Source organism: Pygoscelis adeliae, unplaced genomic scaffold, assembly GCF_000699105.1.
Source record: "Pygoscelis adeliae isolate BGI_AS28 unplaced genomic scaffold, ASM69910v1 Scaffold154, whole genome shotgun sequence".
In the NCBI taxonomy this organism is placed as follows: Eukaryota; Metazoa; Chordata; class Aves; order Sphenisciformes; family Spheniscidae; genus Pygoscelis; species Pygoscelis adeliae.
Window position 1 is genome coordinate 4,326,933 of NW_008825113.1, and position 23,485 is coordinate 4,350,417.

Genomic DNA, 23,485 nt, shown 5'->3' on the forward strand with positions numbered 1-23,485 from the left:
CAGCAAGACACAGATCCACTGTTACCAAACTTTTTGTGATGTCCCTTTATTCTTAATAGTTATTTCAACACTGAATTCTTCCTTAAGTCATAGGTTGGATACCAGATCTCCAGAGCACAACATTTATGTTGTAGCTCCTGTGTGTCCCATTTTACGGTGATGTGCAGAAGTAACACAAACTTCACAGAAGCATAAGCCAGTGGTAAAATCACAGACCGTAACTCAGAAGTGCACATTACAAAAGCATACCACACTGTTTCTGTGAAAGTACCGACAGCTTCCTAGGCATATCTTATTCCTTTCATGTACTGAGTGCTTTTAAAAGAGATGGTAAAACAGCATGAAAATTCTTAACTCCAATATTCTTTATAGCTTAACTTCTAATAAGGATCTGAGACTGCTAACAGGTACACAAACAAAAGAAAACTAGAAACAAAATAAATGCCCAGGGAAATTAATCTGAAAGCCATGTTTGAAATGCTAACAGGTATTCATGAGGTTAAAATACCTTGAGTCTCACCGACCTCTCCCTTTTGAGCCAAGGGAGCTTTACGCAGCATGTAGGCAATCAGCTGCAGGGCTTACCTCTTTGTTATCGAAGCTACCCACATGCTTACCGACTACCCACCAGCCTTACATTAGATGGCATGGCACTGGATTAGGACTGTGTTTGTTCCTATTTTTTGCAAATTACCCAACCATTAATTGAAGATAAAGAGGTGCCTTCACAGAACAGTGCACTCTCTTATGCTAATGCGTTTTTCTGCATTTGTTTGTTTAAATTATGAATCCTATTACCTACACTTGCTGTCATAGAATAAGAAACGGGCAGAAATTCTTTGCAAGAGGCTGTAACACACTTTTTTTTTTTCTCTAGAGGACACAACTGAATTTTAAAGGCAAACTGTACAGGGAAACTGAACAAGAGCTATGACAGTTCACTGCAGCTCAGCTTAATCCAAATACAAGAACCATCAGTGAATACCATGGGTCAGGAGTTTCTTTCATTTACTTTCTCTCAGAATAATATCCTGTGTATTCCAGTATGATGAACCATTAAAGAAACAGACCAATGGGGTGTGTGTAGTATCATATCAGCCCCACATGTTTTTTAAAAATATTAAACACACAAAGCAACATAGACTAGGAGGTAAACCTGTGCAATATTAATGCTCAGGTAGTCTACAAGAACAGGGGAAGCTCAACATTAAAGTCAGAGAGTTCTCCCCAGACAATCAGATTGCCATGGGTCTAGATCTGTTATCGTCATGTTGCTGGCAAATGCCATTCTCCATTTGTCATGGTCAGGAAATAAAAGGAACAAGGTGCATGCAAGGTTTTCTGTCTTTTAGATGAATTTGATAGGCTAAACACACAACTTTCAAGTCAGCAATGAAGTGTAATTGGGGGGGGGGGGCATGGCCTTCTTATGTGGAGACTGAACTTTCATCGCCGTGATTATTTTCAATTTGTTGGGGGTTTTTTTGCTTATTTTTGTCAGTTAATTACAGAGAATAGCAATCTGTTCTGAGAAACGGAGACACTAAAGAAAGAAATGTTAACTTGAATTAAGTTTTCATTTAAATTGGACTATCCATTTCACATCAAACCCCTATCTAGACATTCTCATTGTTCTCAAAGGTGTTCTTAAGGGGGTTATATTTAAGTTGACATAATTCAATTCAAAGTTAACTCTTACTAGTTGTCATGATGGTATCATTACTTGGACAGTTACTGTGAAATAAGTGGAGAAAAAAAAGAAGCAAACAACTTCACAATAATGGCCCGTAGGATTTTCTTGCACTGGGGACTTGTGGCAAAATTAGGTTGTAACTGCTTCTAACCCTGTGATGTGTTACTTGCTTCAGACGTACTGGGGGTGGAAAGGTCTTCAAGGCTATTAACTCTGCCCATCCTTCTTCATGTGTGTGTCCACTGCCCTTATCACTGATCACCACTTTCTCCCAGCTCTCTAAAAGGCCCAGTGATGCATTCATACAGGAAATCTGGTACATGATACAATATTTTTTAACCTGGCTACATCCAAAGTTCATAAAATTGCTACATATCAGTATTCCTGGTGTCTATCACAACCTCCACAAATGGATTATTCATCACTTTTTCAGTCCTAAGTGCATGTAAGAGAGGCTTGTCCTGAGCACCATCTAATGCAGACTTTATGTTGGAGTATCACTACTAGCTCTGACATTGACTGGATGCATTCTAAAATAAAATCTTGTTCACACTGACTTGTCTGTATTGAAGTAATTCATTATTTTTCTATAAAGTCCCCTTGTCTTTTCATATAAGCTATTTTTAAGTTCACTTATTTGGCATCATGGATCATATTAAATAAGCTTTGGAGGAGCAGAAATAATTCCAGTTTCTGGTAAGCTTGTTCAGTTTAGGTACATGTGGGTCCGTTTGTAACTTCCCTATTTTTGGCAAACTGAGAGCAATCGCATACTACCTTTCCTCATAACTACAGGTTATGCATCTTGGTACCCGCAAACTCTGCATTGTTCTGTGTTCATCTCGTTTGAACATTTCCCACTTTTTTAAATGCATAGGAGATGGAGAAAGAGAACTTCTAGTGTATTATGTGCAGGGATACCTGCACAGTCCTGGGTTTGCCTACATCTTCAACCTATTAGTATTGCACCATATTGTTATCTAACTGGTTTTGCTCTTATTCAAGCATCAATGTTTATGTTTTATTTTTGTTTCCTTTTTTTTTTTTTTTTCATCACCACACATTCATTACCTACAGGTAACAGCTGGCCTAAAAGGAGGACCACACTGAAACCTTTGCCCTGTTTCCCTGAGGTGTTTTTCACGATCTTCCTTTACAGACAACCTTTACACTCCTCATCCACCTTTTAAGATCTCAACTTTGGCCTCACAGATGTTCAAAATGCAGTACACAGTTATCCTACAAGAAATTCAACAGTGGAAAAGCTCCAGACTTTTCAGATCCTTCAGACTTTTCATAGCCTTTCAGTGATCCTTCAGGTCACTCCTCTAACACTGTGTAGCTACTAAGGGAACAATTCTAAAAGACTGTACAAAAAATGCCAGAAAGAAGCAGAAAGTAAAGGTCACTCTTCTCAGCTGACAGAAAAAAACTGTAAGCAATGGTATGGGGAGCAAACATTTCCCTGCTTGTTCCAACTTAGGCCTCTCTGCCTTGCTAGACCCTCCCCACATTTACACTGTTAAATCTCCCATTGTGATCTACAGTAGTAATATAGTAGTTACTACAGGTTTCTCACAGTAACGTTGAAAAATATCCATCTCATATGATAAAAAATTTAGCCTAGAGAAAGGACAAAGAAAAGACATGCAAGTTCCCATCACAAGCCTGAGGAACGCTGTTTGCAACTTCTATGTATTAGGAAGCTATGTCATGTGTTGAAATAGTATCCTCCAAACACCATCACTGCCACTCATCACAATAGCTCTGATAGTTAATCTACCATCATCAAACTGGTTATCTACCAACTAGGTAGGTAGGAACACCAAGCTTCCCTATGGTGATAGTATATGCTCTTCCATGCAGAAAGTGCTTTCATGTCGGTGGCATTTGGCTGAAGTTCTGCAAAGCTTTTTTTAGAAAGTATCTTATCATAAAGCCCTGGACACTTTATTTTACATAACTACATCATTAGCCACATGACTGGAGAATTAGCAGGCTTGTAAAACTGTAAAATCAATTAAATGCATCTACCTTTGCAATTCTAGGGACCTGTGCAATACACTGTTCATATTGACACATTCTGTGACGTTACCAATTTAAGTGGAAAAATAAAAAAATCAGTCTGAAGACCCCGTGTAAAGATTGAGTACTGATGGGACTCTTCTCACTTCGCTGTCTAAAACGTTAGGTCTCTATTTCCAAGCTAAGATGCTATAGTGTTGAAAGCATCACGTCTCACAGTACAGGTAAGGCAGAATTCATGGGCCCAAGCAATATCTTTTAATAGAACAACTAATACAGCTGGGAAAAAATATGTAGGATTTGAGGCACATTATCCCTTCTTCATATCTGAAATAGAAGCAGCAAACTTCAAAGCTAATGCAAGTTGAGAACAATTGTTCAGAGTTTAGATATGTTAATCAAACCATTTTATACAGAAGACAGTACTTGTGGAGTACACAAGAGATATTAGAAAGGAGAAGATAAAGAAGTTATCTTGTACGGCAAGAAAAAAAAGAGACACACATTCAGAAGGGCAGGGGGATCATATGCAAACCCTCTGTACCCAACAAAAGAAGATAAAAATTGCTCCAAAAAGCAATTTATTTCCTTCTAAGGTGGGTGGTATGAATTACTCCCTAGAGGAGCATGCCATTCTCTCTCTGCTGACTACAGCAAAAGCTTGGGCAATTAGCTGAGAGTTGTCACCTAACTTTTGGAGAGAACTGAAGTTACTCCTGACAAATCCCACTCTCAGTAAGCAATGAGGCATAAAGAAGCCATGTGCCAATTATAACAGTAATTAGCATTGTAAAGTTCTGGATTGCTTTAAAAAGCACTGTCACCGTACCTTTAGCTAGCGGTTCCACAGTGATAATCTCGCTGCTGTTGCCTCTTCCCGCAGCAGTCACTGCTACCACCCAGACGCTGTACTGGCGATTCCGGCTCAGGTTAGGGATTCTGTAGGAAAATGAGTCGGGAGAGGCTTCAAACTCGCTGATTACCTGTGGTGGGAGAGACAAATGTTTCCAGACTAAAATAAACAGTATTTGGAGAAAGTCTGCTAAGTTAAGTGCTACAAAGCCTGTTACTTCAGGGTACTTTGAATGAGTATCAGTTGCTCCAAACAGATGGCAGATGGCAATAAGCAGAGCAGACACAATAACCTGTTGCAATCAATTTATTTTCTGTGACTTTGGGCCTATATTTTGTTTACAAATTGTTTTTATTCAGATTAGGGCTTTCATGCATCTGTTTATTTTTACAGGGTTGGAATAACAATTTAAGTGAACATATTTGACAAATTTTTGCCATCAACAGTTCTGACAAACCAATTTTGTTTTACACAAAACTTTCCCAGCAGAGGATTCAGTCCTGCATCTGCTGTGAAATCTGGAGTTTACTACTTGAGATATGTCTTTGGTCACCTAGAACCATTGTGCTGGTGTTCCTTATCCCTGGGTTTGGTGGCTTATTCCTTCAGTAATGGAGTGAATCAAGAAATAAAACTGTATTTTGTAATAGACTGTTCAAACTTCCCCTAAGTCTAGTTTTGTTTAATCACAAAATTACTTCCATTCAAAGATTCCCAGCAGAAGGTCATCTCAGCTATTTAGCCACATTAGGAGGGAAAGACAAGCACTGGAAGAAATGCCAGTTCATTCTATTCTTGCACTGTCACTCAAGTGCCTCGGCCGTGGGCTGCAGCGAAGCCAACCAGCTGCTAAGCAGTACTTGCTTATCAGTGAGAGGTTCTGCAGCCTGCTTGAAGTGACCTGTGCAAGGAAAGGTGCGGAGGAATACATAGATTCCTCCGGGGGACATGGGCTTTGTGCACCTCAGCACATCCTCCACAGGAAGCTCGGCTCCCTGGTGGAGGAGATGGGAAACCTCTTCAGCCCTGAACAAGATTACAATGTTCAGACTAGCCAGTTTTACTTCTGACATGGGCTTTGTGATTCTTGTATGTAAAAAGAGAGGGGTAATGAACCATTAGAATGAATAATAACGACTCACTTCCCTGTGCAATAGTGTGGCAATGGCTAACTAACAGTAGGCTAAAAATAATTAGAACGTTGATGATGTAGAAAAGATGATTTTACTAGGAATCAGCATTAAAAATAATGCATCAGTATAATCTAAACTTGATTCAGACTGACAGAAGGTGTGCAAGGAATCTCTTTGATATACAAATATCCGCTGGTGGTAAAGGCCATTTTCATTTGATTAGCATTTCAAAAGGCAGGTTGACCTGAAAGCATTGGAATATGTAGTCCTTCAAAGTGAATTCCAAATAAATAATGGATGTTTCTGAGATATCATTAAACACCTCTCCAGTGTGAACTGGTAGCCAGTTTCAGCTGCTGGATGGGTCACTGCATTTCTCTATTCTTGAGCTGGCATCTCCTATAGCCAGGGGAAGAAGGAAGTTCATCTCTCACTTTTGAAATGTAGAGTGAAGACATTTGTATCTAAGCCAGTCACTTTGACTCCCTTCAGAGACTGCGCAAAGAAAACATAACTTCTAAGGCAAGGTATTTCGGGCCTATTTGAGACACACACATTGCAGTGGGATGAATCGTGCCCTTGACATATCTATGTTTCCCCACCAGCTATAGAAGTGTCCATATAACTAGCCCAGGTATAGTTGTCTGTGCTGAAGGCATCTGAAGTCAATGTGCTTGTTAACTAAAATACTTAACTCCCTGGCTTTTATACAAATGTGTGCCTCTATTTGCTTCTACAAGAATACATCCTGTTTCCTCCATGGACACTAACTTTTCTGGGGAGACTGGTTTGCTCCAGCTAACAGTTATCTAGGCTCAACAGAAGCCCAAATAGGGACCTTGCCGTACTTTCTAGCCAATCTCATTGCTCCTCTCAAAATGCCATGTGAGTTTGTCCCACTCAGCAAGCATTTTTCTGGGTTTCCACTTCTGGTATGAAGAGCTCAGTGCAGGCAGACACTTCTATTATTACGTGAAATATTACAGCAGGTTTTGAGAACCATCTGTCTTGACATTTACACAAGAATATTGGGCAAATGCCCGTGGCTTGACAGGCTGGATCTTTGTGAGGTCATACATAAAAATTAATGTATTGACCATGGCACAGGAGGCTGAATTTTAATATTCATGAGGCAGCATTTCCTAGGGTTAATTTGAAAGTCAAATAGGCTGGGCTGTCTTTGGCACTTAGGCTCCACTCATTAATGCAGCTATCTAGCACATGCTACTTCTAAACCATCTATTAATGTGGGATGTGGATACAGCGTTTAGGAACAGCTAACCATTGCAGACTTCCATATTGCTAAACTTTCATTCCAGCAAGCATCCATCCAGTTAAATTTGCACTGTTTTTTCCATAACTCCCATGGTTTATGAAGGGGACATATGGCTGCTTCTGGAAGCCACTCCTAATACTGCAGATCTCCTGCTTGAAATGCCTCGCTGCTCTGCTCCCGTCTGCAATGACAGAGACTGGGACAGTCAGACAGACATACACCCTGTATACAACTGCTAAACACAGCTCAGAGAAATCTGGTTTGAGATTTTATGTTTGGGATAAGGTGAGCAGCTAAGCAGAAAAGGAAAACCTCAGCCTTGAAGCTATAGCACTGGCATTAAGCACTCCCGCTCTGAGAACCAAAGTCAAAGATAAAACTGAAAACACAACCCTCCAAAATTCCTCTGGTTGCAATGTGGCCAGCTAGAAGAGCAGGCAAAATTGTCTCAAAACAGAGGAGATCTCTCTCCCTGGAAGTCCAAAGATGGAATAATCACAGAATTAGCTTCTCTAATGCCTTTTAAAACACCTTGTCTTCAATTCCTTTCTTTTGCCCACAGAGAACCAGCATTATTCACACATTTGCAACTGTAGCTATTCTAAATATAAATTCAATTATTCATGGAATTAATTTGTTAATTGAATTTGGTAAACATATCTTCACTAAATTAATGATTCTTATGTTCTTAAAGCAAACTGCTATAGCAAAACATTTTGGTTTCTAACTGGTTAACATAAACCTTCTGTTTCCTCAGCTAATATTCCCTTTTAAACACTTGGGGATGCTCCAGTGACAAAGAATCGATTTTACTTCTAACTTTTGCCTGTCATTTCAATTAGACTAACATGCCAGAGACTTTCATTACACAAGAAGAAAAAATGGAGCTTTGTCAGCAAAGAGAAGATAATACAATTGAAATAAGAAATATTTTAAAGGAATGTCACCTTGTCACATATTGGTCTTTGCCTGTGCCAGTATGAAACATATACTGCTGTTTTATCCCAAAAGCAGTAACATGCTTGCTCAAGGGATTTTTTTATAACTGCTTTTTTTATTCAGCTTATAGACGATGGGTTAATTTTTCTTCTGTCTTTAGCTCACTGTCTAAGAAGCACAGACAGGGCCAAGTCTCTAAAAAACCAGCAAGGGCTGTGAAGAATAAAAAGAAATCAAAGTCCTTTATCAGGGTGCAGTCAATCTACTTCTCAAATCAGGCAACAGCAAGAGATGCTGAGGAACAGCCACTGCAGGGAACATAATTTTCCTCTGATGCAATTTCAACTCTATTGGTGTACATTGCTTTGTACCCTTTGAAGCAGTATGCCATCTCCTGGCATTTCTGACTCCTTTAGAAAGCAATTAGATAGGTAATGTGCATAAACTCTGAACCTCTGGCTGGTTTTTTGTTTAGTTTTTTTGTTTGTTGTGCTTTTTAACCCAGTCTGGGAAAACTTCAAAAGGATGCTTTAGAAGAAAAATATGTTTGTAACAGTTTTCCAAGCAACCGGGGAGATTCGCAAGCGGGGAAGTAACAGGTAGCATTTACTGTGGACTGGAAGATTATTCAGTCAAAGCCAGCCTGCACCTTGCCTACAACTGCATCTACACAACTCCTGATGTAAGATAGGTTGGACGTAAGAACTGAGGATCTCTATCTCCTCATTCTCTACAAGTTGCAAGGAAACTTGGACGTGAACTGAGAAAGCCAGAGGGAGACTTTAAGGACAGGACTGAAAAGCAAGAAACACGCCAGGTTTGTGGTGTGTGTTGTGAAGCAAGAGCATATACAAGTTGGTTACCTGTATATTGACTGCCTCATCTTGAAAATTAAATATACATATATATACTGCCTAGAGTGGCATGTATGTTTTCACTATGAATTTAGGTATAAAATATGGCCATAACATCATCTGAAAACGGGGCTGGAAGGACCCTGAGAGTTCACCCAAGTCTATCCTTCTTCTTTAAACCAGGTTCAACTATATCTGCACAATTTCAGGCAGATGTTTGTCCAACCTGATTTTGAAGACTTACAATAAATGGGGATTTGCAACTCCCTAGGCTGCAAGAACAATTCAATTGCTTAACTAATCTTACTCTTAGAAAGCTTTCTTGAAATCTAGCTTGAGTTTCCTGCTGCAGTTTAAGCCCATAGTTTCTTTTCCAGTCTATTAGGAACATGGGGAATAGATTATCACCTTCATCTTTGCACCATTCTTTAATCTACATGAAGTTTTATCATTCCTTTCCCCACCAGTACCCTTATCTTTTTACAACTTAATCATCCTGAGGCTTTCAATATTGCCCAGAAATCACATTTCCTATAACAGTTTCTCTAATAATATCTGCTGTTACCCTTTGGACTCTCTAACATTGGTTCATAGCCTTCTCGAATACAATTTCCAAACCTGTATTCAACAATCCCAGGGTATGGCATTTGGCTTTTCACAATAGGATTATAAAGGTAGCTAATGTTCATCTTGGGATGCACAATAACCTCAAAATCCTCTTCTGAAGAATCTAGCCAATTGCTCTCTACCCAGTACTTTTGTCGTTGGTTATTCATAGTACCCATTTTCTTGCAGTTACGCATACTAAATTTTATCTAATATTTTCCAGACCAATTTCCCAGTTCATCAAGATCTGTCTGAATTCTAGTTCTGTCTCCAGCATACTTGCAGTCCCTCCCAGCCTTATATCTCCTGCAAATTTAATAGTCACTCTTGCTATTTCATTATCCAGGTCACTAATGGAACCACTGAACAAAAGTGGACTCGGGAGAGATACCTATGCTGCTCCCTCCTGCCCACAACAACAAACCACTGCTTTCATAGCCTCCCACAGAACAACAATCAGTTTTACATCTAGCTTGAGCTGTCTCAGTGAAACCATGTTTGCCTAGCTAAGTTTCTCTCAATAAACATGCATCCTCTGGGCTTATCTCCACTGCTAAATGAGAGCGAGCCAGGGAGTGTGTTGAGCACTGCACCCGATGATCCACACCACTTTTTAACTTGATCTGTAGCTCAGTTTTGTACTACTCTGAATAGCTCTCTTCAAAACAAATCTGCTTTAGAGGGGCTAGTGCTAAGCAGTGTAGACAGACGTCAGTCAACGTCACAGACTCTTGGGGCCAGGTGCTGCTCCTTGGACCTTGTTTGATCAGCAGTACAAATGAGGCCTACAATGAGCACTGAGCCTCATCCATAATTAAAGTAAGTTTTTAGTTCTACATGGTCAAAACACAAAGCTCTCCATCTTTTTGCGCACCACCACCACCACCACAGAATTGTCTACCCTGCTCTACCTCAGGCCTTTGTTTCTCCTGGAAATGGCGTTTTAGAGTCTCTTGGACTGACAAGTTATCCAGTAATGGGGGCTATGGCAAGTTGTTGCTACCTGGAAGCAAACTGGGTTAATATGAAATCAACACATTACTGTATTTATACAGAATGAACTTGAAGTTCTGTATCCCTGAACAGAGTAGACAGACCACTGATGTGCCCTCTCAATGAAATCCCTAAAGATGTGAAACTCTGCCTGAGGTCATGGATTAGTACTTTTCTGCAGGACTGTTGGCTTTTGCCTTGCTTCCTTTCACAGATGGACAGACAGTCAGAGCTGCAAATAAACACCAATCCTGGATCACAGTTTTCAATAAGGTTTTGGATACCACTTTGGTCATATAACAGCTTCTGTTCAGGTCTTGCTATTTTGGCTCGTTTTTAAACATGGCATCTGTTTTTCACTCAGCATTATTGAAGATAACTGTTGTAAACAGAAGCTGTGCACAAAACAAAATGCAGCTTCCATATAAAATTTAATTTTCTTTTTTTTTTTTTTCCTTAAATGCGGAACTGAAATGTTAGAAAGTGCAAGATGGAAATTTTGGAAACAACAGAGGCAGCTCCCTGCCTTCCCACCTGCAGGAAAATCTTGCAAACCCATTTCCAAGAATTCAGTCCATCAGCCTCCTGGGGCTCATGATCAGGGAAGCAGCATGTGGTGTCATGGGCTGGTGATCACAGGAAGGTCAGGAGGCCACCTTCTGCACTGCCAGGAGTTCTGCTGCCCCCTATGGTGGCCCCAAGAAATTGCCAGGTTTGTTCAGAGCATTTCAGTCAACTCACAAATTGTATGACACCGTCTGGTCCCAAATGCTCTGTCCCCTATATGATACAGAAGGGAATGGGATGAATTCAAACCTGCTGAAATACACTGCAACTGACACTGCCCCTCTGCTCCGCTCTGGTGAGACCCCACCTGGAGGACTGTGTCCAGCTCTGGAGCCCTCAGCACAAGAAAGACACGGACCTGTTGCAGTGGGTCCAGAAGGGGGCCACAAAAATGATCAGGGAGATGGAACACCTCTCCTGTGAAGAAAGGCTGAGAGAGTTGGGGTTGTTCAGCCTGGAGAAGAGAAGGCTTCGGGGAGACCTTATTGCAGCCTATCAGTACTTAAGGGGGGCTTATAAAAAAGATGGGGACAAACTTTTTAGCAGGGCATGTTGCGACAGGACAAGGGGGAATGGCTTTAAACTAAAGGGGGGTAGATTTAGACTAGATATAAGGGAGACATTTTTTACGCTGAGGGTGGTGAAACACTGGCACAGGTTGCCCAGAGAGGTGGTGGATGCCCCATCCCTGGAAACATTCCAGGTCAGGCTGGACGGGGCTCTGAGCAACCTGGTCTAGTTGAAGATGTCCCTGCCCACGGCAGGGGGGTTGGACTAGATGAACTTTAGAGGTCCCTTCCAACCCAAACCATTCTATGATTCTATGATTCTATGACACCAAGGTCTTATTGTTAGACTATATCGATATACCTGTATGTGAGACTAGGTAGTAAGACAAGATCAGAGTTCTATAAAAAATCAATATCAAATTTGTTTTAGTAGGGCTTTGCAAGGAGACCTTTTAAATATCGTATGAAACAGCACCAGATTTAATTTATGCTCCATCACATCTCTCCTGAGATCTGCTCTATGACAAAAATAAGATAGGCAAAAACCATAAAGTTGACAAAGCAATTAAAAGAATGAACGTGCTATGTTTGGGAGCTGGTAACAAAGCTATTCTACATATGATATATTAAAAAAGACATTTTAAATACCATTCAAAATAAGTTTTTAAAATACCCCAAAAATTATACACTAGTTCTATGTTATATAAAGAACAAGAATTAATAAACATAAATATCTTCATGCTGTAAAAAGTACTGTATAGACACAGTGATAAATACTGCTTGTAGTACACAAATCAATGAACATATATTTTAAATTCAACCTTACAGACTCTGCTGACTCTAAATAAGCTTCCGTTCAACAGTAGCTTTATCTACTTAGCCAACTTCTGCCAGCTACCTCTCCCCTCTTTTAAAGAGACTTTCAGCATCCCTTTAATCACTGAAGCCTCTACAGTGTGCAACAAAAAATCACTTCTGGCTTATAACTGCTTTTGCTCTATTTATTTTCCATGCCTTTTATTCAAGTATTTAAACTGGAGAGGAACTCGGGGTCAGAAAGTATGATGCAAAGCTGCCTCACATTGAGTTAGAATTTGGACAGATCCTATGGAAAATCAAGACAAGACTTGTGTCTGCCTGAAAGAATTGTGTGGAAAATATCTGGATGCTGGGAATTTATGTCAACTAATTATGGTTCTTTAAAGATCTAGTTTAAGATAATTGTATATATTTTCATATCATCTAGTTTAAGATATATATCATCTGGTTTAAGATAACCAGGTATACTTTCTCTAGAGTAAACAAAGAGAAGGGAAGCTTTTGGAAGAAGATTCATCCAGATTCTCCCAGACATCTAGCTTCTTTCCTTTAACGAAAGGAAAGCCTTGATGACCCCAGAATCAGCATAGGTATCTCTTTTCGAGATGTATGAAGTCAGGTGAACCAAATCCCACACTGAGTCTACAAGTTACAGAGATAGAGCAGAGATGACTCTCTTCTTTCACAGGGCAACCCGCAGAGTCTCCTGTGTATGCTTTTGATAGGATATCAGTAATACATTGCAAAGAATATGCTCCAGGTGTTTTCTGGAAGATTCTGCATGTGTTTGTATTGGGGAATGTATCTCAAACATATATGTCCTCATAAGAAACCAAAATATTTGGCCTAAGTGTTTTCCACTGGGACCTTTTGAAAGCTATGTGACCAGAGTTGGGAGGCTGCAGTCTATGCATTTGTGGAAGAGAGGAAGGAAACCTGGAGAAAGAGTCTGATTCATGTCACTTTTTCTACTGAACAGAAAAAAACCCCACTGTAATACACCCTCACTGGGGAACCTGACTATAGTTTTTCCCTCAATATGGTGCTTTACAGATTGACAGAAGAAGGTGCATAGAGATGTGAGAAACAGACAAATAGCCTAGCTGGTACTGCTGCTACTGCTGCTGCTGCTGTTGCTGCTGGTTGTCCTATCACAGGACTGAGCAGACAGAATGTACATGATTGTGCAGACATCATACGCCTGTTGTTTAATTTGACAGCAGGTTAAACCATGTAATTTTTTTTCCTCTTAGTGGGTTTAAACCAAAAGCAAGAAAATGAAACAAATATAGAAGTCTAACAGGCTTAAGAGTATGTTTCTCACAGAAAAATAAGTATACCAAAAAGATCAGTAACCATCTGCCCCAAACAGTCCTAGATGTTAGTCTGTTTCCAATATCAATTAGGTTTTCAAGTAAATTGACTTGGGTTTTGGCCAAATATAAGATCGTTTCCTTCTTCTCCATCATTACGTCACATCTGTTCATCTCCCCCATCTTCCAAACCCAACAGTTTCACAGAAATATTTCCAGGCCAAGATGAATCTTTGCTGGGCTTTCAGCTTTTGTATTTTTCTAAATCCTTTGGAGAAGTCCAGAATTGTAGATAACAGTTTTCAAGGATTCTTTCAGACACAGGTCACTGCCAGGTATCTGGGGCTGACTGTAGGGTTTGCACTATGAGATAACTCCTATTCATCACCCCTATTTCAGCATTGGGGTCTGCTATGTGTTCTGGTTCGTCATCCAGCTAATACAGTTAATACTCTAATCATGACAGAATCATCTAGGATCTTTGCAGGAAGTTCTCACTCCATTCACCTGGTTCAACAGCATCTTGCTCTGGAATTTCTTCTCCTTCCAGTCCTCAGGCTTCTGGTCATTTGGGACCTCAGTCAAGGAGGGTTTAAGGGAGAAATCATGTCTCTTAGTAGAATCCCACAACTAGCAACAGTTTGATCAACTAACATTTCAAAACTATTGCCAGGATTCAAGACCAGAGAATAAACTGATTCTTCTTATCAGAAAAGTAGTTTTTTAAATTTGTACCTGGATGCTTTGCAAAATTCTTGTCATAATTGCCAGTCTTTGGGTACTCGTGTTGGAAAGTGAAATGCAATCTGAAGTCTTCCTCAAATACAGTTTTACTGTGGAGTTGATCACAGTTTGGTTCAGGGGCTTTGGGGAGCAGCTTCACAGAAGTACCACTGCTCCATGGAAATTTACTTCATACTGTACAGTAAGAGATTTGATGTCAAACAGAAAGAGCTTTAAAAGTCTGGCAGAGATATGACTCCTGAGCACTCAGAAAACTAAGATGGATATGAAGCATTTAATCAAAAGCAAGGGAATTTAAATTTAAGAATCACAATCCCTCCTGTAATGTGCTGAACAGTTATGGGTTTGGTATTAACAACAGGTTTATTGAACGTCATGCCCAAGAGAACCCAACAATAATTTCATGCAGCACAGACAGCTTTTCAGAAGAAAGCAGTAATGATTACAGTTTGGGTAATACAGCTTTTCTGATGGAGAAACCATATGCTGCACACACACATAGAGCTAAACTGATATACACACCTTTGCAAAATCTCCATTGTCAACTATGCAGAAGCCAATCCACTCTGCTTAGACAGGAACATGCTGCATCAATGAAAATGTCCCCCAGAGCGGCAGACACTTGTGCCACACTTCCCTTTGCTGTGGGGGTGGAGTGGGCAGCAGGAGCATGTGGCAATAACAGTGCTCACAAGCTAACTGATGAGTTCTGGGATGGGGAAAGCTTGAGTGGGCTCATAGTCTTCCAAGAAGGGACCCGTTCAGGAATGGGGGAAGCCAGAGAGCTGCTGACTGGTAGAGCCATTGCCATATCAGTTATCACAGCAGGTATGCAGAGGGGCCCAGCAACTCTGCTCAAGACTGCATGTGGTGATGAGAACCTGAGTCACACAACACAAAGAAGGAAGGACAGCAGGAGAGCATGCTCAAACACGTAGTGGAAGGTGGCAGTCGGGATATTAGAAGGTTGGAAGTTGTGACTTCTGACAACAGGAAAAAAGCGTCCTGCTCCACTTGCAGATCTGCAAATTTCGAATATGTATAATGCCCTGGCCACTGGTGAGGATGAACAAGACCCATCAGAGGATGCATCAGAGCCTTAACCTACTGTCTGCACAAAAGGAAAAAGGCATGTGAACTCCCTCCTGCAGGGGATGGAGGCACCGATCTGCCAATGTAACCTAATATCTTGGAACTTTTTGCTTGGCAGGCTTTAAGATTTGAGATATGTGGAGATATTGCCAAGGCTTATACAGCCCTTGGACTATTTTCCCTTGCTGCTTTTCCATGTGGGCACCAACACTGGAAGGGGCAATGTGAACCATCTGAAGAGTCACAACAGAGTTCTGGAGATGAGAGTAAAGAGCAGGGCGGACCAGGTGGTATCTCCTCAAACCTTCTGATGAAGGAGAAGGCTTGAGCAGAAATGAGTCAACTGATGGTGCAGGGTTGCTCTAGCAGGGATTTGTCTTCTATAACTGCAGGACCTTAAGGAATGAGAGCTGCTGAGTAGGGATGGGATATATCTGGCAAAGTGCAGCAAGATCACCTTTGCAAAAAGGCTTGCTAACCTAGTGATGAGGGCTTTAAACTAGGTGTGGTTGGGGACACCTACCATAATAGAGAAGCAAGGGCACAAAGGGGCAAAGCAGATGTGTCTAGGAGATGTTATAGAAGAGGATCTCCCTTTTCCCCTGTAAAAGCAGCACAATTTAGGATCCATCTCAAATGCCTGTACACCAATGCATGTAGCTCAGAGAACAGTAATTGGAAATCTGTGTGTAGCTGCAGGGCTACAACCTCATTGGGATTATGGTGACATGGGAAGATAGGGCTCATGACTGGTGTTCTGCAATGGAGAGATGCAGTCTCTTCAAGAAAGATGTGTAGGAAGGTATGAAGGAGGGCTTGTACTTTGTGTAAAGGAGTTTCTTGAATGCATGGAGTGCTGCCCCGGTGCAGGTGGCAGACCAGTAAAGAGCTTGTGGGTAAGGATCAGAGGACAGACCAGTACTCATAGTGTTGTAGCAGGTGTCTGCTACAGACCTCCTGATCAAGAGGAGGAGGCAGATAAACCCATCTTTAAGTAGCTGAAGAAAGCCTCAAAGCACACATCTTGGTACTCATGTGTAACTTTTACTACACTGACAACTACTGGAAAGGCAATAAGACTGGAAGCAAGCAACATAGGAGATTTCAGGAGAGTACTGAAGACTATTTCTTGATGGAGGTGATCAATGAACTGACTAGTGGAAATGCTCTGTTGAACCTGTTGCCCACAAACAAGGAAAAACTGGTTGAAGATGTGAAGGTCTATGACAACTTTGGTTGTTGTCACCATAAGACTGGAGCTCAAGATCCTGAGAGGAGTGATCCCATGGGAAACTGTCCCAAAGGGCAAAGGGGATTAGGACAGCTGGCTAATCTTTAAGGACAACCTCCTCAGAGCAAAAGAATGGTCTTTTGCAATGTATGAAAAGTTGAGCAAGCATGACAGAAAGCCAGCATGGATGAACATGTCAATCCTGATTGAACTCAAACACAATTTTTTTTTTGTGGAGGACAAAAGCAATAAGGGTTTCTTTAAGAACATCAGCAGCAAAAGGAAGGCTAAGGGGAGTTTGGGCCCATTGCTCAATGAGGCAGGGTACTTAGTGAAAAGGAATTTGGAAAGAGCTAAGCTACTCAATGCCTTTTTTTGCCTGTTTTCACTGGTAAGGTTTGCCCTCAGGCCTCCAGGTCTCTGAACATTCTTGAAGAGTATTCGGGAGTGAAGCTGTACTCACAGTAGAGGGAGACTGAATTAGGGAGCACTTAAGAATCACTTAATTAGACATAGAGAAACCCATGGTACCAGATAGGATACATGTGAGGGTGCTGAAGGAGGTTGCTGATGTCATTGTGAGGCTACTCTTGGTTATATTTGAAAGGCAATGACAATAAGGGGAGGCTTCTGATCACTGGAAAAAGGCAAATGCCACACTCGTCTTCAAGAAGGGCAAGAAGAAGGAGCTAGGTAACTACCGGCTGGCCAACCTAGTCTCAATAATATGAGACGGTTATTGAGCAAATCCTACTAGATGCCATTTTTAAACACATGAAGGAGAGGAAGGAGCAGTTGACATGGATTTACCAAAGGTAAATCATGCTTGACCAACCTGATTGCTTTCTATGACAAGGTGACTGGCACTGTGGACAAGGTGGTGGATGTTGTTTACCTCAGCTTTAGCAAAGCCTTTCACCCAGTCTTCCACAGTCTCGTTATCACCAGATTGGTGAAATAGGGGCTGAATAAGTGAACAATAAAATGGATGGAAAATTGTCTGCACTGCTGGGGTCAGACTTGTGATCAATAGTGCAAAGTTCAGCTGCAAGCCAATAATTAGTAGTATCCCTCGGAGATAATTTTCTGGGACCAATACTGTTTAATGTCTTCATTAATGACCTGAGAGACAGAAAAAGAGTGCACTGTCAGCAAGTTTATGAATGGCCTGAAATTGGTGTTAATAGTTTATATGCTGTTTATATAGGGCTGTTGTTCAGGGAGACCTGGACAGGTTGGAGAAATGGGATGACCGGAGTCTCATGAAGTTCAAAAAGAGCACATACAAAGTCCTGCATCTGGGATAGAATAACACCATGCACTAGTACAGCCTGAGGGCTGACTGTCCAAGAGGCAGCTCTGCAGAAAAGCAGGTCCGGTATTAGCAGCTCTACATTCATATGAATGTAGCCAGCAGGTCCAGGGAGGGGATCCTTCCCTTCTACTCTGCACTTGTGAGACTGCATCTAAGTACTCTGTCCAGTCTTGGGCTCTCCAGTACAAAAAAACCACGGACATACTGGAGCAAGTACAGGACAGGGCTGTCAGGGGATGGTCAGGAGGCTGGAGCACAGTGCATACATAAAAGGACAGACTGAGCCAGCTATGTCTGTCAGTCTTAAGAAGAGAAGGCTCAGGAGAGACTTTATTGTCATCTACATTTGCTTCATCAGATGATACAGAAAAGATGGAGCCAAGCTTTTTTTGAAGCTGCAGAGTGGGAAAAGTTTTGACATGGGAAATTCTGATCAAATGGGGGAAAAGACATTACCATGAGACCATGATCAAATATTGGAACTGGGGCCCAGAGGGACTGTGGGATCTCCATGCATGGAAGCGTTCAAGACTTCATTAGACATGTCCCTGAGCAACTTGACGTAATTAAACTTGCTTTAAGAAGGGGGTCAGACTAGGCGACCTCCAGAGGAACCTTCCAACCTAAATTGTATTATTCTATGGAAGATTAAAAATGGGAATCCAGTTGGCCAAAATATGTGTACAACAACTGAAATCAAACACTGGCAGAGCTAATGTGCAACTCTCCGAGAAAAAGAAACACATTAGATTGCCACCAAGATGTTTCCTAAGTTAGACAGGGGAAAGGCTCCAATAAAACTCCTATGACATTTTAGGCCATTGGCAGTATTGTATGTCTTTCACATCTGAACAATTTCTACGCACAGTTGCCCAAACAACTTCTGCTTTTAGCTTTCACTGTCAGGAAATCAGAGAGCGATAGCGAGGTCATCTTATTCCACATCTTAATATGAGTGGAACAAAGACAAGAACCAACTGACAATGTCCTGAAAAGGAAAATCACCAAGAAGGAGAGCGGTCTCCATTTATTATCCTTTTATAGTGCAGTTGTATTTACATGACTCCTTTCCATTAATCTCCAGGCATCCCATGGAGAAAGCAGAAGACTGATGCACAATTTAATGACCTGTTTTGTTGAAAACAGCAGGATAAGCCTGTTTAATATGTTTGCTCCTATTAGCGAATGACTGACCAATGGATCAGCCCCAACAAAACCCCAACAGCAACAACAACAATAATGACTGCACTTTTCTAATCAACAAAGCAAAATAGATTTTAATATGTGTATTTCTCATTGAGTGATGCCATACTGTTTGTTGACACCCAAATGACATAGTTGGTCTATATGTCTTCAGCTCTTAACCTCTCTCTGCTTTCCCTGTCAGTTCTAATGCTTTCCAAGCCCTTTCTGCACCAGGAAATCCTGCTTCTTAAGCTTCGTTCTCCTGCCTTCTTTCTGTGTTGCTTTTTACATGTTCTGAGATTACAGTTTCCCAGGCTGGCTAGCCATTGCATGCTTTGTGTCACAATGACCTTTTCCGGGCACTTTCTGCCATCTAAATTTTATTTAATCTAATCCCATTGATTCCTCCTTATGTAGTGTACTGACCTGAATGCAACAAGAGGTTGGTGGCCTTTTTTTCAGAAATGACCTGAATCTCATTTTCTCTTGCCCCTTTTAAAAGTCCTGGCAATACAAATCAACCCAAGGCAGCAGGTGCTGGAGCAGCCACCTAGAGCAGCTCCCCCCACAACCAGGGAGAAGCCGAACCACCCTGGCTTCTTTGCTAGGATTCAAACCATGTGCAATGTCTATGGCACCACTGGGAAAAGCTACACTGACAGGATGGGATGGCAGCCTGTGCTGCAGCTGATAGCACTGCCTGTTGCTTCCCTGAGGCCCGGGCAGAATGAGCGTGATGAGCATCCTGCTGGTATGCTGGGGATAAGCACACTTAGAAGGAAGCTGGCCAACATGGGACCATTACAGGCGGTCTTGAGAAGCCAGCTCCTACAAGGAGTCAAGTGGGGCCAAGAACTGTGGGAATGTGGGCTGCAAGTTAGCACAGAGGATAATTATTTTAACTTAAATTCTGGTATGTTTTGTTTCTTATATTTGAAGAATGAAGGACCCATTAAGTCATATTTCTGTATTTTTTTCTATATTTGCAGAATAAAAAAGAGAAAATTCTGCCTAATAATGCCTATGCAATAATATAGGCACAACAATTAAACAGTATGACATTGGATCCTTGCTTGCCCTTTATCTTGGCTAGAGAATAGATTGCAGTGGAGAATAATTTTTATTTTTCACACATTAATCATATTTGTGGCTTGAAACATCCCAGGCAAATACTGTCCTTAGGACTCAAAATATTTAAAAAGGAAATGTTTGCATCCTTCTGTACGGGTGCAGCAGAAGTTTTAACAGCTTCTGCCCTTGCAAAGCAAACTCGACTCTGCAAGAGGCAGCAAATCTTCATCTTATAATATCTCAAGGTCATCTGAGGGTTGTGCTTTGTAATAAAAATGTGCATGATACGACCAACAGAGTTAATTTGGTTTCCTCTTGGTGACTTAAACAGCAAAGCAGTGTTCTTGTGTAAAGGACTGTCTTGTTAGCCTAAGTGTCTAAAGTGTACTGTATTGACTTTTCTCAGCACACACATACTGCTTGTAAAATGCAATCTGCAAAGAATATAGCCTTCCCATAAGTTTACCTTTACCACTATCCTTTTCTCTTTCTCCTCACTGATGCTTAAAAATTGAGTTTGCCTTTCTGCTTAAATGGCAGATTTTTAGCAAAGTTATTTTGCAACCAAGGCTTTGACTGAAGGAAGAAGTCTGTTATGGAAGTTTTTATGGCTCTATACCTCCAACTACAGCGCTTGCTACTTATGGTGGCAGAAGAGATGATAAAGACACAGGTCTTCTGTTTATTCCCCTCCTCACCCTAATTTAAGACCACTTTCTCTGTCAACTACTTGTCTCCGCCAGCAGTGAATCATACAAGAACTTCTTTGGGATATATAGACCGTATCTGCACAGTGTTATCATTCAAGCACCTCTGCAGCAGACTTGTTTCACTGCAAATCTAGCTCTGAATAAAATAACTTTTTATTTCACAATCCTTTTAAGGATAAAAGATAACAAAGCATTTTGTTAGAAATAAAGTTGGGGGAGTGTGTCCTGTATTATACGTGTCCTGAGTTCTTGCACTTATTTAAAGATGTCCAACCTGGCTTCTGGAAACTGACCACTGGGTGTGATCACTGCCTCACTCACCACACAGGACTGATACAGAAGACCTGCTCTGTAAGTCACAACTCATGCTGATCTGCAAAACACTGGTGAGAAGTGGTACAGGGACTGTCCTCATAGATACATATTGCACATATATACACACATACGTGTATGTACACATATATATTTATATGTACATACAACCCCCTTCATGCACACAGGTAACAACAGGATAACTATACATGTACACATTAACAATTAACAGAAAACACAAACACCTCCGAGTGCCTCTACCTCGGGCTAAGGTATACAGTGATACCCTCACATAATGAACATCACAAAAATATAGCAGTAAAATTCAGTACAGGACAAGACCAGCAAAAAGAGTAACTATTCTTGTCATTGTCCACCACTGAGGCACTCCAAAAGGTAACCATACAAAAAGCAGTCTTAAAAAAATAATTTTGTATATGAGAGAACTGCATATTAGAGAACAAAATTTTTAGCCGAGGTTGTTTATTTTCCTGGTGATGTAAACATACAAAAAATTGTTGCTAGCAAAGCCTCAGGAAGAAACACTGCAGCTTTGTGCATGGTAAGTAACTAGCAAGAGCCAGCAGCACCACCTGGTGTTCTCTCCAACCCCGAGAGAAGCGCTTGTTCCCTGCTCCAACAGCAAGGTCCAGTTCTGTAAACTCTGACTTCTTTAACCCACTGTGTGCCACAGAAATGTATGAACCATGATGGAAAAATCTCTGGCTAGTTTACATTTAAACGGTATGCTCAAGATAGTTTGGTTTGCATGACTACAATTATCAGATTAATGGAGTTAGGAGTCAGTAGTCCTGGAACATAAATGAAGCAAAGATCTCCAACCCTTAGCTTTGGAGGTGACTAATAAACCCTGCTTATAGTAGGGTGGACCAGTTTAAGCATAGCCATTGATGGACATGTGTGTTTTGCCCCGTCTCCCCTTGAGTACCTGCAGAATCAGTTCACTTGCTGGAAGAGTGGGTTGGGTGAGGCTGCGTCTGCCCGCAGGGTCCCATTCAGACATATCCTCAGGCCTTCCTCTCTCTCAGTCAGCTTTGAAAACAAGCCTGAGGCACTTTTGGAAATTTCCCTGTCAAACTGCTCCTACTTCTGGAACAATATTTTCCTTGTCTATTAAACTAAGATTATAGTTTGCAACTTGCAATGCTACCTTTGATGGGAAATCCTGCTTAAAAACTAAATCAAAACCTTGGATAAAAAATAAATAAGTACTTTTTCAATGCATATTAAAATAAATATGCATGGGTATTTACAAAGAGCAATTGGCCCTTGTGTTTAAAGATAGCTGGATTCCTTTGTGACTCAGAGAGAGAGAAAGATACTGATATGCAATTCTGTTTTTCTCTTGTCACTTTCTCAGCAAGTAATAGCACGTTGACCTAGTGTAGGCAAATACTCCAGGCACAAATAAGCTTATTCACAAGCAAGTATGTTTGTTCATAAGACAGTATGCTCTTTCACACATGAATACCCAAGCCAAAAAGGTAGGAACTTAGATGAAAACAGAAATCAGATTCAGCAATTTGGTATATAAATACACGCCTCCAGCTACAACAGGGCTCTACATAGCTTGCAGCCAGTCCTGTAAAAGGTCACTGAGTAAATTCTAAAAAAACTCATGCCTTAAAAGATACTCGACTTCAATTGTGAGTTTTGACATGATTTGTAAGTCAGCACTCTGCAACAAATCTTAAGTACTGCAAAAGTTTTATAGGTGGGAAAAACCAAAACCAACTCTGAGTCACCCTGTAGCCCCAGGATCCCCCTTCACCCTTGCTTAGGGGAAAGAACAAATGGCAGGAAAGGAAGCGGCAAGGAAAGCATCAAGCACTGAGCACCTGCAGACACACAGTTTCAGCCCCGCAAGTCAGCGCTGCCTGTCTGCGGTTGCCCTGTGGGACTTACTGTGGGGTAGGGGTGTGAGCAGAAGACAGTGTATTTCCGAATGATGCCGTTCAGCTTGAGGGGAGGGAGCCAGGACACGAAGATGGTGGAGGCCGAAGCTGCAGCTGCTTTAACACCAGCAGGAGGACCTGGAACTGGAAAAACAAGATGTGTTAGAGTGGCCCAAGGCAGGCACTCAGTCATCCTAGTGTAATGGAGGAGCAAAAAGGAAAAGCAGAGCATGCTGCTTTGGTAACTGTGCCCCTGTGGACCAAGGCGGACAGCCTGTGTTAGGCATCATAGAATCATAGAATCATTAAGGTTGGAAAAGACCTCTAAG

At 41.2% G+C, this 23,485-nt stretch overlaps 1 protein-coding gene across 1 annotated transcript in view; it reads right to left on the bottom strand.

Annotated features, from left to right (window-relative positions):
* DSCAM (Down syndrome cell adhesion molecule) overlaps positions 1-23,485 on the bottom strand; it is a 413,163-nt gene that overhangs the window by 59,325 nt on the left and 330,353 nt on the right. The window contains 2 exon segments of the mRNA XM_009328037.1: positions 4,548-4,701; positions 23,167-23,300. Of these exon segments, the coding sequence (XP_009326312.1) occupies positions 4,548-4,701; positions 23,167-23,300 (288 nt within the window).